General features: G+C 40.5%; 1 protein-coding gene across 6 annotated transcripts in view; it reads left to right on the forward strand.

Annotated features, from left to right (window-relative positions):
• LOC123959947 (dmX-like protein 1) overlaps positions 1-16,033 on the forward strand; it is a 57,463-nt gene that overhangs the window by 16,266 nt on the left and 25,164 nt on the right. For all 6 annotated transcript variants that reach the window (XR_006822410.1, XM_046034313.1, XM_046034310.1 and 3 more), the window contains 16 exons: positions 302-520; positions 1,279-2,534; positions 2,738-2,996; positions 3,763-3,896; positions 4,303-4,489; positions 4,627-4,737; positions 5,433-5,602; positions 5,844-5,941; positions 6,331-6,496; positions 7,594-7,722; positions 7,845-7,983; positions 9,422-10,200; positions 10,586-10,684; positions 11,166-11,333; positions 12,770-12,961; positions 13,510-13,586. Coding sequence is in view for 5 of the 6 variants with exons in the window: in XM_046034313.1 (XP_045890269.1) it covers positions 302-520; positions 1,279-2,534; positions 2,738-2,996; positions 3,763-3,896; positions 4,303-4,489; positions 4,627-4,737; positions 5,433-5,602; positions 5,844-5,941; positions 6,331-6,496; positions 7,594-7,722; positions 7,845-7,983; positions 9,422-10,200; positions 10,586-10,684; positions 11,166-11,333; positions 12,770-12,961; positions 13,510-13,586 (4,183 nt within the window). In the remaining variant the exon portion in view is untranslated. The remainder of the gene's footprint in view (positions 1-301; positions 521-1,278; positions 2,535-2,737; positions 2,997-3,762; positions 3,897-4,302; positions 4,490-4,626; positions 4,738-5,432; positions 5,603-5,843; positions 5,942-6,330; positions 6,497-7,593; positions 7,723-7,844; positions 7,984-9,421; positions 10,201-10,585; positions 10,685-11,165; positions 11,334-12,769; positions 12,962-13,509; positions 13,587-16,033) is intronic.

Raw genomic sequence — 16,033 nt, forward strand, 5'->3', positions numbered from 1 at the left:
GCCACAATTGCTTCAGGATAACCACTTTAATTATCTTGCCTGACAAAATTGTGGTGTCCATTAGTGAGCACCAACACTGCATTGACCATATAGAAATAGTTCATCTGACAGACAACTCTTAATGCTACTTCAAAACATAATTACATGATACTGAAAAACATAATTATGGACTTCAAATGCAAGCAATAACTCAATGCTTTACTTTGTCTGTCACAAGGTAAATGTATAAAAATAATGTAGGAGGGTTTCCAAAAATTGTCTTGCTTTTCTTGACTTCCCTCTTCCTGTTTGGTTCCCACAGAAGATACCACGACAGAGAAGGATGCCGCCACAGCTTCTCCTATGAACAGCTCTCAGTTTAACTTTGACACGTTCAGTTCTCCGGTAACTCAGAAGAGTAAACCTTGCACTTCCAATCTGCAGAGTGCCAGTCGCCTCAATCTCACAACACACAGGCTATACAGCCAAGAGATGGCTCTGCCAGAAGGGGTGGAAGCCATCAGTGTTACACCTGCAGCAGGTGAGGGACAATGAGGACACATGTAGAAATGACAAGTCTATGAACTTCATCTGGTAGTGAAATTCCAGAGACAATTACCACAGCTTGGAGGACAAGTACAATCCAAGGCATTCAAAGTAAAATAAGCACTACGTTGATAGTAGTAGCAGCAGTATTGGTATTAATTATAGTAGCAATAATTATGTTTGGGTTTGTTTTCACCTAAACAGTATTGTAATAATGGAGTTAAAACAGTGTCCCGGTGCTAATATGCCAGCGTAATAGCAGGGCACAGTTAAAGAAATTTAGCAGCTACTGAGGTATTGACAGACACCAGTATAGACTAGGTTGCAAGTCTTATGTTGCCATGGGAACTTCATTTCTAACGAAATGGTCCTTCTGTTAGCAAATGGTTGAAAACATTGATTCAAATAAACCTTTCCAGGATCGTATAGACATTTTGTTAATGACTAAGAAAAAGCTGCTTCTTTTATTGTTTGAATGAAGAATAGGAACTGACAAGGATAGGGATAGTTTTTCAACATTGTCAGTGTGATAACAAGACTGAAAAGGTTTTTGAAATTCTACTCAAAATGAATAATGATTTTCAGCTGTGTAATTTTAACATAAGCCCGCAAAATATCTAGAAAACAAAGCTCCTAAGTTGTTGTTTTTTTTTAACCATGTAAACACTATTCTGTTTTATGAAGCACTCTGCATACTCTATATCCAACAAAAAACGTCCTTGCCTAATAGCAAATTTTCAACTCTCTTCCTAGGTCACCTGAGCGCATCGTGTTCCCTGCCAGCACGCCGCGTGCCTTACCTCTTTGCTACTTCCTGTTCTGATGGAAAGGTGCGCTTCTGGAGGTGTAATGTCATTGCAACAAATCCTTCCAGTATGGACAATCTGGTGTACCAGTGGGAGGAGTGGCCTCTCCTGGTGGAGGAGAGGTTTCCCAACAGCAGCGGAGTAAGTGTGCAAGGTCGCCCCATAGAGATCAGCTGCTGTCACACTGGACGGATTGCAGTTGCCTACAGGCAGATGCCAAATGCAGCTGTGAACTCACTCAACTGTGTCGGACCAACGACTTCTCCTCCTACACTGGCTTCCTCCCCTAATGTGCACTATAACAGCAGCATGCACCTGACCCCAACCCTGACTGTACAGCGTAGCCCAAATATCATTCCTAGCCCTAACCCAGGAAACGCTAGAGAACCATTGGTCCACATTGGCATCTTCCAGTGTGAGTCCACTGGTGGTTCGCAGTGGATTCTAGAGCAGACCATAGTCCTGGACAGTACAGATCCTACAGCTAACTATGGTTTTAGCAATAGCACAGCTGGAAGTACCAATGAGCCAAGTAACAAGGACTCCTTAATACCGAATGAGAACTGCCATGGTTATGGAAGTAAGAGCCTGGTTCATTTGGACTGGGTGTCCCAAGAGAACGGGTCACATGTTCTGACTGTTGGTATTGGCACAAAGATTTATATGTATGGCTGTCTCTCTGGGAAGCCCCCAGAACTCGGTCTATCATCTGATGCCAGTAGAGACAAGAGCTTGTCTCGCCTGGTTCTGCTTCGATCAGTCGATCTGGTCTCTTCTGTTGAAGGCTCATTGCCCATTCCAGTCTCCCTCTCCTGGGTTCGAGATGGCATCTTAGTAGTAGGCATGGACTGTGAGATGCACGTCTACTCCCAGTGGCAACCCCCAGCACCACCCAAACCCAATGCCCCAACTGCCCAAGACACAGACATCAGCAGCAGCCTTTCGTCCATAATCTCAGCCGTCAGACAGAGCCAGGAGGAGGGTCTCAGCTCTGGGGCCCCCATGTCTTCACTGGCCCCTCCGAAAAAGGCCCTGACAAGATCTATGATGAGCTTGGCTCAGAAACTCAGTGGGAAGAGAACCGCTTATGACCTACCTGTGGAGATGGAAGATTCTGGGCTTTTTGAAGCAGCGCAACAACTTTTTCCCACACTGCCACAGTACCATCCTGTACAGTTACTGGAACTCATGGATCTAGGGAAGGTAAGTTAGAGAAATGACTCTAGTACTGTGCATACTTACATATATTTTATATTTTCTATTGGTTATTTGTTTAAGCACCTCCTCCAGTTTGATATGACAGGGCAGTTTTGTCAATTAATAAAATTGAATTTCATAAGGTTTGAAGTTGTAGAAAAACAAACTATATACAATATAAATATGTAACATCATTTTTCTATCTTAAGGTTCACCGTGCCAAAGCCATCCTCTCGCACCTGGTGAAATGCATTGCTGGAGAAATTGTAGCACTTAAAGACGGTACAAGCAATCCCGAGAAACGTGTGCGCTCTCGAACCATCAGCGCTGGAGGCAGCACAGCCAGGGACCAGAAGATGTTCAGAAAAGCTGAGAACTCCACCCCTGACTACACAGAGATAAGCTCCATCCCCCCCCTGCCTCTGTACGCCCTTCTGGCAGCTGATGAGGATACACTACCAAAACCTGGTGGGTATATGACACACTGTTGAAGAAAAATGATATTTATTAATGAATAAAATAATCGTAAACTCTATTTCAGTATTTCATACATACACAGGCCAATATAACTACATTTACTACTATTTTTAAACCCAAAAAATCCATTACATTATAAAAACATTTGTTAAATACAAGTCAATTATAGCGAGTTTCTTTAAGGCACAGTGGAGCAAAAGTTACCATGCGTCTGAACATCCTTAAGGAACATAAAGCTAGAGGCTTTCAAAAGCAATTAACACAATCTTATTATCAGTTGGGGAAAAATGTAAACTTGGGAGGTAGAGATGCTTTGAGATGTTGGACTATACTAACCTTAGAAGACTGAACTTAATAAAATAGACGTAGACTGTAGATACATTTTCTTCCGTGTTGAATTGGAAGAAATTGTAACTTTGTCAGAGTATGTTAAGTCTGAGAAACATAAAAAAAATGTTTTCCAGAGAAACAGCATTTACTTTGGACAAGCAACTACCATTTTTAGCCACCCTGCCTCAAGGTGTAAGAGACTGAGAATAATATCCTACTCTTTGGTCTTCTAGTTTTTCCTCATTGTGTCACTGGGAAATACAAACTCAGAAGAATGAAAGCAGAAAAATATGTACAGTAAAAACATTTCCTTTTCTTTGGTGTATAATTCAATCTGCTGTAGGTCCAGCTGAAGGGGATTTTTCGCCAGGGCTCTTATGAAACACAGGCCTTGTTTAAATTAGCTCTGTCTTGTGCCTCCCTACAGAAAAAGTGGGCAGCTTCAGCGGAGATAGTGGGCACGGTTCCAGTCACACTGATGCTTATGATGAGCTCTTTCAAACACCCAGCATGGCAGACCTGGACCCTCTGGACAAGGATGAAGAGGAACTGGGGAACAAGGTCAGTTTCTGTTGGCTTGTGCTTGGTTAAAAGAGAATTTATGAAAATGAGAGTGGACAGCAACATTTTCGGGCTCTTTTGGTATTCCAGTATGTCGCTTAAACATGCATAATTGCGCATTGTCATTTTAGATGTATTGTTACCTTGAAAGATAGACTTATCAAAACCCTTGATAGCCCTGGCTTAAACATCAGCAGTCTAGCCTTGTGTTGACTATAGATATTTTCAAAAGGTTAATGCATTTGGAATAACTTGGATCGTTATTATGCACATACAATACCATGTGTGTTTTGTTTGAATCCAGCCACGACACACGTCACTCTTTTAACATTATTTCCTGCCTCGCTCTATTATGTGTTGTCTTGTAAATTAGAAATACCATACGAGTCTTGTTCCCTGTCTCTAGGTTATTGACCTGTCCCAGTACAGTCCAACATACTTTGGTCCAGAACATGCCCAGGTTCTGTCCAGTCACCTCCTTCATTCCAGTTTGCCAGGCTTAACCAGTATGGAGCAGATGTCGCTCATGGCGCTGGCTGACACCATAGCTACCACAAGCACAGACCTCAAGGACAGCCAGAGCAAGAGCAAAGGTACTTCAGGGAAGTATCAACATAAAATTAGGGCTCTTCAGATGATCAGAAATGCAGTAGATAAATGCTCCGTTCCACAACATCATGTAATTATGTTTTGAAGTAGCAGTAAGAGTTGTCTGTCATTCATTTACCAGGTGGAGAGACACTGGATGAGTGTGGCCTGAAGTTCTTGCTGGCTGTCAGACTCCATACCTTCCTCTCTACCTCCCTGCCTCCAGCACACCGAGTACAACTGCTACAGCAAGGTACAATGTGAAAGTGATTTTCAAACCGTTTTTAGTTGGGGCATTTCATAGCAAACAAGCAGGCAAAGTCTGTAGCAGTCAACACACTTATACAGGGAACTATCACATCGATACAAATATTCTTTTTCTAGTGTAACAAGACCAAAGTTCACAGATGATCATTTATTATTAAGTCAAATGCCCCTCAAAATAAGTTCTCTGTCCAAAAGGCCTTAATACGTTTTCACCTTATGTGATCTTGCAGGACTTTATGTAAGTTTCCAGTTTGCTGACTAAGGAGCTGTCTCCCTGCACTCCTTTTAGACACAGCTCCAGTGCCCGCATAGGTGTAAGCAGTAACTCTGTAAAGGCTCCTAAAGCTCATTAAGCTCTAAACTTCTCAGCAAGAGAAGTAAACAAGCCATAGTCTACTCATCGTCCTTAACTATTGCAGTACAGTTACCCAAAAGCGAGGCACTTAATCTGTGTCTCCCCTAGAAATCCTCAGTGGGCAGCAGTACAACACTGTAGCTGTAAGAGACAATGCACTACTTTAAATATATGGAACTGAGTATGCTCACTCATGTTGCTGTTGATAATAACATTATAACAGTTTTAGTTATCTTGTTCAGTGTATATTAAAAACACTACACAGTGTTGATATTCTCCCTACAGATCATTCCCATTATCCACGTGTCCATTTCATGTCTCTGCAGGCCTGTCAACATGTCATTATGCCTGGGCCTTCCACTCTGAAGCTGAGGAGGAGCTGCTGAACATGTTGCCTGCCCTACAGAAGGGAGAGCCCACCTGGCCTGAACTGCGCTCCATGGGTGTGGGCTGGTGGCTGCGCAGCACCAACAAGCTACGACGATGTATCGAGAAGGTGACGTGGCTAATGACATTAGTTAATTATCATTAAAATTTGAATTTGCTTCATTTATAAATGAAGTACTGTCAGTTAGGTGATGGTGAAATTTTGCTGATGTTGCTATAAAATACATCTCTATAACTGGGTTTGAGCTGCTCCCTGGAATGACCCATAAAGCTACAACTTGTGCTGTGGATGAAACTGTGTAGGCTGAGGAGGCGTGAACTGAATGTATTTTGTTCATTTATTATGTCAGGTTGCCAGGGCTTCTTTACAGAGAAACAATGATCCTCTGGATGCAGCTATATTCTATCTCGCACTGAAAAAGAAGGCAGTGGTCTGGGGATTGTACAGGTAAAACCTACATACTTTTGCATATGAAGTACACATGCACATACAGTCATTTTAATATTAGCCCCTTCGCTTAACCAGGATTACACAGTTACACAATACACATACATCATTCTTTAAATATGCACATTTCCATTTAAAGAATAAAGACAAATTGTTCATTGGTTTTCTTGTAGGTTTGTTAAAGCAAAAACAAAAATATAGATGGGTGGATAATTAAATAAAAGAATAAAACTACATACAATTATTATAGTTATGTGAATCATACATTAGGAGCCATTTGTGGGGAGAAAGAGGAATTGGCATTGGAGGGCCAGGATTAGATCTGTCAGATTAAGAAGACATGACACACAAGTGCTGTTGATTTGAATCCATAATGTCTTTCTTTTCAGGTCTCAGAAGAATGCCAAAATGACAGACTTTTTCCGCAACAACTTCAGCGAGGACCGGTGGAGGAAAGCAGCACTGAAAAATGCCTTTTCTCTGTTGGGAAAGCAGCGGTTCCAGCATTCTGCCGCCTTCTTCCTCCTAGCCGGCTCCCTTAAGGATGCTGTTGAGGCAAGTGGAAAATAGAAATGACACACTCTTAGCAAGAAGAACTTGTTTCTTTAATTGCATGTGGCGATTGCTAGCCTGCTAAATTTAAGCTAAAAACCTTGCTTTCAGTAGTGAGGTGCTGCTCATTTTTATTCACGAAATGTCTGTAGCTGTAATTGTGCCTTTATCCCTACAAGTCATAGTCAAGGGCAGCGTTTGATCATATAGTAAAAAGCAGAGAAACCACATTCACAAAAACAGCCCTCACCACCAGTATTTCTGTAATGTGAGGCGTCCTTTCATTATTAGAACAGCTCTGTTATGTTCCCACAGTGGTGTCTTTGTCAAGAGCTTTTACCACAATCCACTGAAGAAGTATCGATGTTTGAGGTTGACTCATGGGCGTTGCTGTCTTTACTCCATTTTGTAAGAATTTCAATAGCATCTTGTCACACGCACATAAACCAGCAGCACCACTTGTGGAAGTTTCATAAATTGGGACACTACCTACTGCCTTTTCATAAAAATATATTCCCATAATTTTTGTTTATGTGCATTCTTTTGGTTAGTTAAAGTTTCTATTAGGGTTAGGTTACACCACAAGAAGAACATACAGCTATCTTTTTTTCACATATCAAGAGGGCTACTTCTTGTCATCTTGTTTGCTTAACCTTTTTATTCATCAAGGTTATTTCTATTTGGAAAGTCCCAGGAGCAATGAGTCACGTTATTTCATCTCTGTGAGTAACTGGAGCTTCTCAAAGCATTTTATGGAAATGAGCGTCAAAGGGCTATCATTGACTTTGTTTAGTCTCTCTGGCTGGGAGGTAGACTCATTGAAATGCACCTCACACCTCACTATTTGGGAGCAACTACAACAACTTCAGCTATCCACCAACTCTTTGCTGTGTGCACAGACCTAAAATTTTGTGGTCCTTTCCTTTTTAACATAGAAACAAACCAAAAAATCTGTAACTTCTTAACATCATTATGTCCTACTGGACTACTGTGTATGCAGAATGTGCTTGTCTTATCTCATCCCATTCAGTCCTGCACCAACTGCTCAGAAACCATTTTCAAATAGTAACTGACTGTGGTATCGTTATGTTCACCTCCAGGTGTGTTTAGAGAAAATGCAGGATCTACAGCTGGCCCTGGTGATCTCCAGATTGTACGAGTCTGAGTTTGAGACGAATTCCACCTACAAAAAGATCCTCCAGAGACACGTTCTGGGACAAGACAAACAGGTGCATAGTGTGTGTATGTCACAGCCCCCTGTTTGGTGGAAAATGCACTATTTCATCGAACTACCCAGTGCTGTTTAACTCTCCAGCAGCCATTGTAACTGCATTGTAATTGTATGTTTCAGATTCAAGCCCACCATGACCCGTTCCTGCGGAGCATGGCTCACTGGGTCCTGGAGGACTACAGCAGGGCCTTGGACACCCTCCTTGATCAGCCTGCCAACAGCGCCAGCTCTGCGTCCACTGAGAGCAAATGTGATGCTGGTAGGTCTGCAGTTGTTTTTTTTGCTTCTTTTTAATTCACATTTCTGCCCCATGTTCTCATTGCTCATGTTTTCTGATGATTTTCAGTGTTGGTTTGTATCAATACTTTGTATTGATTACTTATCTTTTATCTAAGATTTAAATAGTTAATCAGGAAAAGACCATGTTTTCTTATTGTTCTTTAATTTATTAGAGGTCTTGAGTCTAAATTCCTACTCTACTACAGTCTTGATATAAATTAAAATGTCTCAACACCCTGTTCAACTTGTGGACATGTGTGGACTATGAGTGCTGCAGGTTGTAATTTCACTCTCAGGTTGAATCCTCTTGCAATTTCACATACTTAAAAGACCGAAAATAGTTGCAAAGCTGACACATTTTGTGAAAAAAGTAATTGCAGCCTACTGGACACAAAAGCTCATTTAATTGAAGAAAATATACAGAGCTTGCCTTACAAATAGATGAAGGACTGAACTTAATATGAACCTTACTTTGACTTAAGCGCCAAACCACAACATCCCGCGCTACGTGTGTTCCATAAATGATGTTCTCAAACCACATTTAATATGCCTACAGAGAAGAAAACTCTGGCTTATGGAAAGTTGAAAATGGTTCTTCTACTTGACAGATTACATGCTGTCTTAACTGGGTTTTCAGTATGGGCTGTCATTTGACACTGTTTACACCAGGATGAAAAAGGGTGAACTTAATGCATCACCTTTTTGTCCACCAGCCATTCTCAGTAGTAGTAGTCAGTTTTGGATCTTTAAACTCCACCCTCGCTTTTTAAGTGACCACAGAATTCTGTTTTTGTGCTCACATAGCTGCATACTAGAGACTGACTGATATCTGAATTTTCAGACCAATAACAACTTTGATATTTGAGGATTTTAATATTCTGATCTGAATATAATAATATATGGCCTATTTATTTATTTATTTTTTTTATTATTTTTTTTCAGGAACGCATAACATAACAAAGATGATCCCTAACATTTGTTATGCGTCGTTATGAGACCTCACCAAGATAGCACAACATAATGCAGTTTAAAAATAACCTTTTTTATTTTTATGAATAGTACTATAAAAAGTGCAGCTGATTGCTGTGTTTTGTGATGGATTTGAGGCGTAAACTCATAACATGATTAAAGGATCTGTATCTCCTTTTCTTTTTAATTGTCATTTATCAGCTGTGATACAAATGTATCTGCAATTAGCTTATATCGGCATGCCTATTTATTGGTTGGGCTCTACTGAGTCCTTCAGTTTGTTTACAAGTTTAACAAAGATTCAGTCAGGCCAGCTAAAGCTCCATTTCTGTGTCTGATCTAATTTAACACTTGTCCTTGCAGGAACTGTGCTGAAAGAAATAAAAGTGATTGTTTTTTTACCACCAACAAAGATAAAAGCCAATTTTCTGTCTTTGTGTCTATGACAGGTCCCTCTCCTGTGTCTACATGTAATCCTGAGGTTTTCAATTTTTACACCTACCTTCGTACCCACCCGCTTCTCCTTCGCCGCCATTTTGGCTCTTCAGACAAGGCCAAAGTTGGCCTGACCGCTGAGGGTCGCAGGGCTGACTCCATCAGCCTGGAGGAGAGAAGACTGTTTTTCACAGCTGCATATGCACACATGCAAGCTGGCTGCCCTATGCTGGCACTTGAAGTCCTCTGCAAGATGCCCAAAGTCCGCAAGCATTCCAAACTCCCCAACCAGGCAGACACAAGCATCACTGCTGAAAGTGTCGGGAGCAAGAATGGAAAAACATCAGACCCTGATTGGTCTCAGTCGGCTCTGAACGACTACAAGTCGCAGGGAAGCAGCTTATCCAACAGCCAGTCAGACTCATTGTTAAGTTTTGACTGGAGCCAGCCGTCACTGACGCTTCCAGATGAGTCTCTGGAGCTGAAGTGGGACAGTGACAAAGATGACGAAGATGATGAGGGTGAAGATGAAATTAAAAATGGCGGTAGACCTGTAGAAAGCAGCAGTGTTTTCCAGGACACACAGGATGCCATGTCGCCGCTAATGGAGACGGGAGAGGACAGTGAGGATGGCAATGACTTCTTGGCACCATCTGATGACATCTTGGCAGCCCAGCTAAAGTTTACTGCCTGCTTGAAGATTATGACCAATGAGCTCCGGACACTGTCGACAGGGTACGAACTGGATGGAGGGAAGCTACGCTACCAGCTCTACCAGTGGTTAGAGAGAGAGGTAATGGCACACACACACACATTTAAACACTTTTACAGACACTCAGACAATCCATAATATTTTAAATATCATTTTAATACCCATCTGTGTGGTGGTTAGTCTGGCTGCAGCCTAAGGTTCAGTCAATAAAACTTTTATAACTTGCATAACTCCCACACATCTCGCCTGTCGTCATGCTCACTGTTTCTGTGTGTGCGCTGTCAGTGCATATCAACATCATACTGATAATAACTCAACTCTTCTCTTATGAAATGGTTTGCCTTTTCACTGTGTTTGACAATTTGGTGAAATATTCAATGTTTCATCTTGCATGGGTGGGGAGACCCATGCAAGATGAATTCCTTCTTGATGAATTGATTTTAAGATAAAATCCTGTTTTCCCCAGGTGGTGGCTCTCCAGCATTGCTGCAGTTACAAGCCCTGCTTGCCAGAGCTGTCTGTCCAGGGTGATGCCCCTGTTTCTGGGTTGGTGGAGGAGGAACGGGTGGGTGTAGATAGTTGGCTGCTTCTAGATTTGTCAGATGTTCATGAGGAAAAATCAATGCAGCACTTGCTGTAATAAAAAATTAAGACTGCACAGTGTGTCTTGACATAGTTTGAAAAATGATGTTTTATTGAAAAGAGTGTTGCACTAAAGGTTTGAAATCTGTTTTTGTTGTTGGGGTACAAAAATCCTTCTAACCTACTGCTACTCTGTTTCAGAGTCTGCAGCAAACCTAATTATACATACATACCGTTACCTAATACACTTACCGTGTATTTATGAAATTAAAATTAAATTTCCAAGACCCACTAGTTTATTTGTTGTTGACGGAACAGATTAATGTGCATTGTTTTCAAACATAGTTGAGTTTAGCACAGTGGGGCTTTTGTTTGAACACCAGTCAGCCGGATAACGTTGGCATATTTATAGGGATGTTGATTGATTTGTCTATAAAACTAATAAAGTAAAAATTGTTTTCCAGCCCGGGAGTCCTCGTGGTGACAGCCAGAGGAGCAGGAGGCACTGGCTGCAGAGTAACCAGCCCTTACTGAGGATGTTTCTGAGCTACTGCAGCTTACACGGCTCCCACGGTGGAGGACTGGCCTCTGTACGCATGGAGCTTATATTATTGCTTCAAGAGTCTCACCAGGTAATTAAAACATGCACAGATGCACACTTAAAGGCCTCTCATAGACAAGGAGTGACAATTTTTCTGCGGCAGCTAAGTTGGTCTGGCTCTGTAGCTGCTACAACAAAACTCAAAAAAACAAACACATTTTTGGAATTAATTACTTGTCTGAGTAAATTTAAAATGTTAATGTAAAAACATTTTTCTGGTTTTCTTATTAGAGAAAATAATTAGCATGTTTCTGGTAAGTTGCGATGACATGAATTAATAACTAATGCATGGCGATGCTAACATTGAACATTGTTTCACATTTGCAACCAAGACATTTCCATCACACACAAGTTGTAATGAAGGTGGTACAGCCTGCCCAAACTTTACCTTTCAGAGGTTCTAAACAAATCTGACAACACAAACTGAATCTGACATTCATTGTCTTAATTATTATTACTAATTACAGTACTTAAAAAAAAAAAAAAAAAGGATAAAGTGAACAGAATATATTTTTACTAAACAGAAGACAGAAAGATAACTATCAGCTGCATGTAAAAACATTCACATCGACAAGCAGAGCTGCAGTGTTATTTAACTGATCACATATTCTGTTTGAAGGGAACCATACTGAGCAGATGAGGGGCAAAGTACGAATGAAAGACGAACATGACGACATCTGAAAGCTTAATTCCCAAGACACACACATACACACAGACTCAGACCTACCTATTGTGCACCGGCGATCCTGTGCACACCTCCAGCAATAGGCTGACAGGTTGTGCTGATTCTCCGAGCTCCTGAGGGAGGTCCTGCCTTAGGCTGACTATTAGAAGGTTGAGGTAAACAACTCAATAAGCCACCATGGGAACAACGCTCTTAAATGTTAGCACAGTCGATGGGCACTGGGAGTCCTTTCTACTCTCCTACTTTGATTTTGAAAATAAAAGCAGTTTCTTTTGTCCCAACTCTGGTCCCATGGTTGTCAAATTTCTCCACTGTTGTCGAGGAAATGTTTGAATTTTCCTTTGTCCTAACTTCAGCCGATGTGCAGAGCTTCTGTTAAGGAGGTTGGTGACAACTGAATGTGATTCATCAGCTGTGACAAACATAAGCCTGTGCTATCCGTACACACAGAGAGAGTCAATTTCAGGGATCTAGTAAACACACACAAAACCAGGTGCCACTTCACTGCCTATCTCTTCTTTCACACATACACTGGAAAGCATGTCACGATCTCTCAAAGTATGTGATTGTGATTGTTATGGTTCAGCGTGTGTGCAATGTCGAGTTATGTATTTCCCACTGTATCTGATATGTGTTTTTTTGTGAACAGTAAACACTTTTTGTGTTGTTTTTATTTACATTTATACATGATCCATATTGTCGAAACAACACGTTCATTTATTATTAGTGCAGACCTTCTCTAATGATTTGAACCCACATTTCAATACTTACTCTCTTGACAGGATGACTCCATCCAATCAGCAGTGACGCCATGTTCTGAACAAACCTCTATCCCTCTTCTGATGGCTTGCACGGCCAACGTAAAGACAGTGGTGGCCAATCCCATCGTCTACCTGACCAACCTGACTCATGACATCTTGCAGACCATCAATGCGCTCGACTCGCCGCCACATCCCGATGTTGTCAACAACGAGGTAAGGCAGTCTCTGCTCTCATTTATCCATTTCTGCTTCTGGTAATGTTGATTGTGTAAATTTCCTCTTGATAGAAAGACTGTAAGAGATTTAGTTAGATTTAAGTCAGATTTAATTGAAAAAGGACAAGGTCCTGGGAAATCTGTGCCATTACAATAATGACCCATACAATAATAGCTATACATTTTTATATTTGTATTTTAGAAACTTTAAGACAACTTTTTAGACCCCTGATGGAACATCATCAGTTGCACCGTTGTCAACATATATGTCAGCCAATAACTAAATGTATGTTTGAGGTAGTTTGGAAATCAGGACACCATTACTACAACAAGTGTAAAATGTCCCACTCAGTGCAACAGTTCTTAAATAAATTTCAGGGGTCCATATAAACCTAGTTGTTTATATATAAAAGAAAAAAGACTTGTCACTATTGTCAGTGTAGTGATTGTATTCATACATTAAACATTAAATTGTGTTTTTTTTTGTTTGTTTGTTTTTCTTTCTTTTTTTTTTTTTCTTTTTTTTTACCCCTTGCCTTATTTCAGATCTATGTGATGCACACGTTGGCTGCCTCCTTGTCAGCCTGTATTTATCAGTGTCTGTGTGATGGACACACCCACAGGTAAATGTCTCACCTGTTACCAGTATTTGAAAGGTATTAACCCTCAAGCCCGTTCATGTTGCAGGGACTGTTCCACAGTACATCACAAACCTTGAGCTATAAGATATCCATTCCTTGACAGTAATTTGGGAATCTAGGGAAATAAATCTTTGCAGCCCAATGTTTGAAAAAAATGGTTTTATGTAGCCTGACTCAGAAAGGTTTGAGTTCATAGTGGGTTTCTACACTGCAGCTTCTCTCTGAGCAAGCTTCCTGAATTCTTTATATGACTTCAAACGATGCTTAACTTTGATACAACTTTTTCATTTTCCACCACATTCACCTTGACACGACTCCATTAACAGCACTGGATTATTTATCTATCAAGAGTGATCTGACTTTGTCTTGCTATTCATAGCATTAGCATTTAAAAGACAAATTAGTGGCAAAAATAATGTTAATTTGTGTCCTCTGGTTTCATTTGTGTGTGGGTGTCGGGGTGTGAGGGTGTAAGGTTTTTAGACTTATTGGAGCAGAATGATGAGAGATAAGGGGGAAGGGACATGACGACTGGTAACCAAGCACACTTTATATATCTATCTCTATCTCGATAGATGGATAGATAGCTGTAAGAAGCAGTGATAAGGGTCAAAGCAGAGTGCTAGCATTGTTTCTTATTATTTTTAATTAATCATGGTAATCACTATATGCTTGTGCTCTGTTGAGGTATATAAATCTACTTTACAGGATCACAACAGGCAACGTTTGACTTGATATCACCTCAGTGAGCAATTGAAATCACACTACATGCATGAATTGCCACATTCTTGGCAAGTAGGACATGGCTACCTAGGGATGGACCTTTTGTATCCCCAGAGAAGGTGTCTTACTGACTGCGCCACTGGGGAGACATGGTTTCCCCACACTTTCTCATAACTAGAGGCAATGACATCACATATGCAAACCTGGGACATTTTTGTCTGTTTAAATTTTACACGCTTACAGCTGTCAAAATGTGGGCGATAAGAATGAGAAAGAATAATGAGAACAAAAACAAAAGGTCTCCAGCAGTGAGCTTCGCTGCTTGGACCCCTAACGAGAGGAGTAATGCACGCATGCATCTCAAGTCATCTCAAACACTGCAAAGTGGAAATGCTTTTCAAGATGTCTTAGGCTTTGTTTATGACAAATAATTTTAGCACATGCTCTAGGCGAGTTTTACAAAGCGCCATAATGGTGTGACTTAAGACATGGAAAAAGAAAAATATGTTGAGCGTTTACAAACCCAAAATATGACACTTGTCAGTTTTGATTGGGTTGAGAATGATTTATGAAAGCTTCAAGGCTGCTGTTTGTCATTGTTATTGTTAATACCTAATTAGATTTCTTTTTTTGACAGATAGGAGGAACATTGTTTATTTAAGATGCATATATACAAAAACTTCCAATCACTTTGACAACAACCCAGTAGGTGTGTGTGTGTGTGTGTGTGTGTGTGTGTTATAAGAAAGATGCAAAACTAAAGTGCTCATTGAATCACATTGCACATTGAGGTTTGAATTACCAAGGTCAGATAAGTCGTTCTTTAAGAATAATAAATGTTTTTTTTTTTTAAATAACGCATTTGGCTTACAGCTGTGCGAGTTCCTGGCACGGTTCAGCCAGTTGTGTAGAATTATTTTTACTTACGCTTGACTAGGCCGGGAGGTTTAAAGCCACAGTGCTGTGATCCCAGAGATAGAATTGCTTGTATCAATTAAATAACGTGTCAAAAAGGGAGATTTCATTTTAATCTAATAGAGAATTCATCATTCTTCAAGAACAGGCTCTCTGACCTTGGTATTTCAGACCTCATACAAGTCTACACAGTGTGATTAAATGAGTACTCAGCCATCTATCACATTCTGTTTGTTAGTTGAACAGTCTAACTAAATTAGCAAGGCTATTTCTAATTTAACACCCTCTTTGTTATGGTAATTATGTTGTTAACTCTCCTGGTGTGTCGCTGCAGAGGTTTGATGAAAATGTGTTTCTGTTTCTTTTTTTTTTTCTCCAGACTGTGTGAGCAAGAGAGCGAGTGTGAAAGAGTGTGTGAATTTTTAAAAAGATATTTCAGGATGTAGGTTGCGGGAGTTGAGTGTTGCCGGCAAGTTGACTGTATTTTGATACATGTTCTGCTCTTTTCTCTCTCTGCTATATCATGTTAACTTCAGTTTCATTTAGTTAAACATTAGAAGATGAAGCCTAAAAGCACCGTACCTGTACGTTTGCAGTGTGGTGTGTCACTGAAGGGATTAACTTTGTTGTTAGTAGTGCATTAACACCACAATGACTACCACTCCTACTTCTGATGATGTTCTCTTAGACTTTTTAATTCTTTTTGAAATGGAGGCAATTGGTTTCTTCGCAGAAGCTTAAAAGGGAACTTATTGGATGTTGTGGTTATTGGAAACTTAATAGACTCCCTG

This window comes from Micropterus dolomieu, linkage group LG21 (genome assembly GCF_021292245.1).
Source record: "Micropterus dolomieu isolate WLL.071019.BEF.003 ecotype Adirondacks linkage group LG21, ASM2129224v1, whole genome shotgun sequence".
Taxonomy (NCBI): Eukaryota; Metazoa; Chordata; class Actinopteri; order Centrarchiformes; family Centrarchidae; genus Micropterus; species Micropterus dolomieu.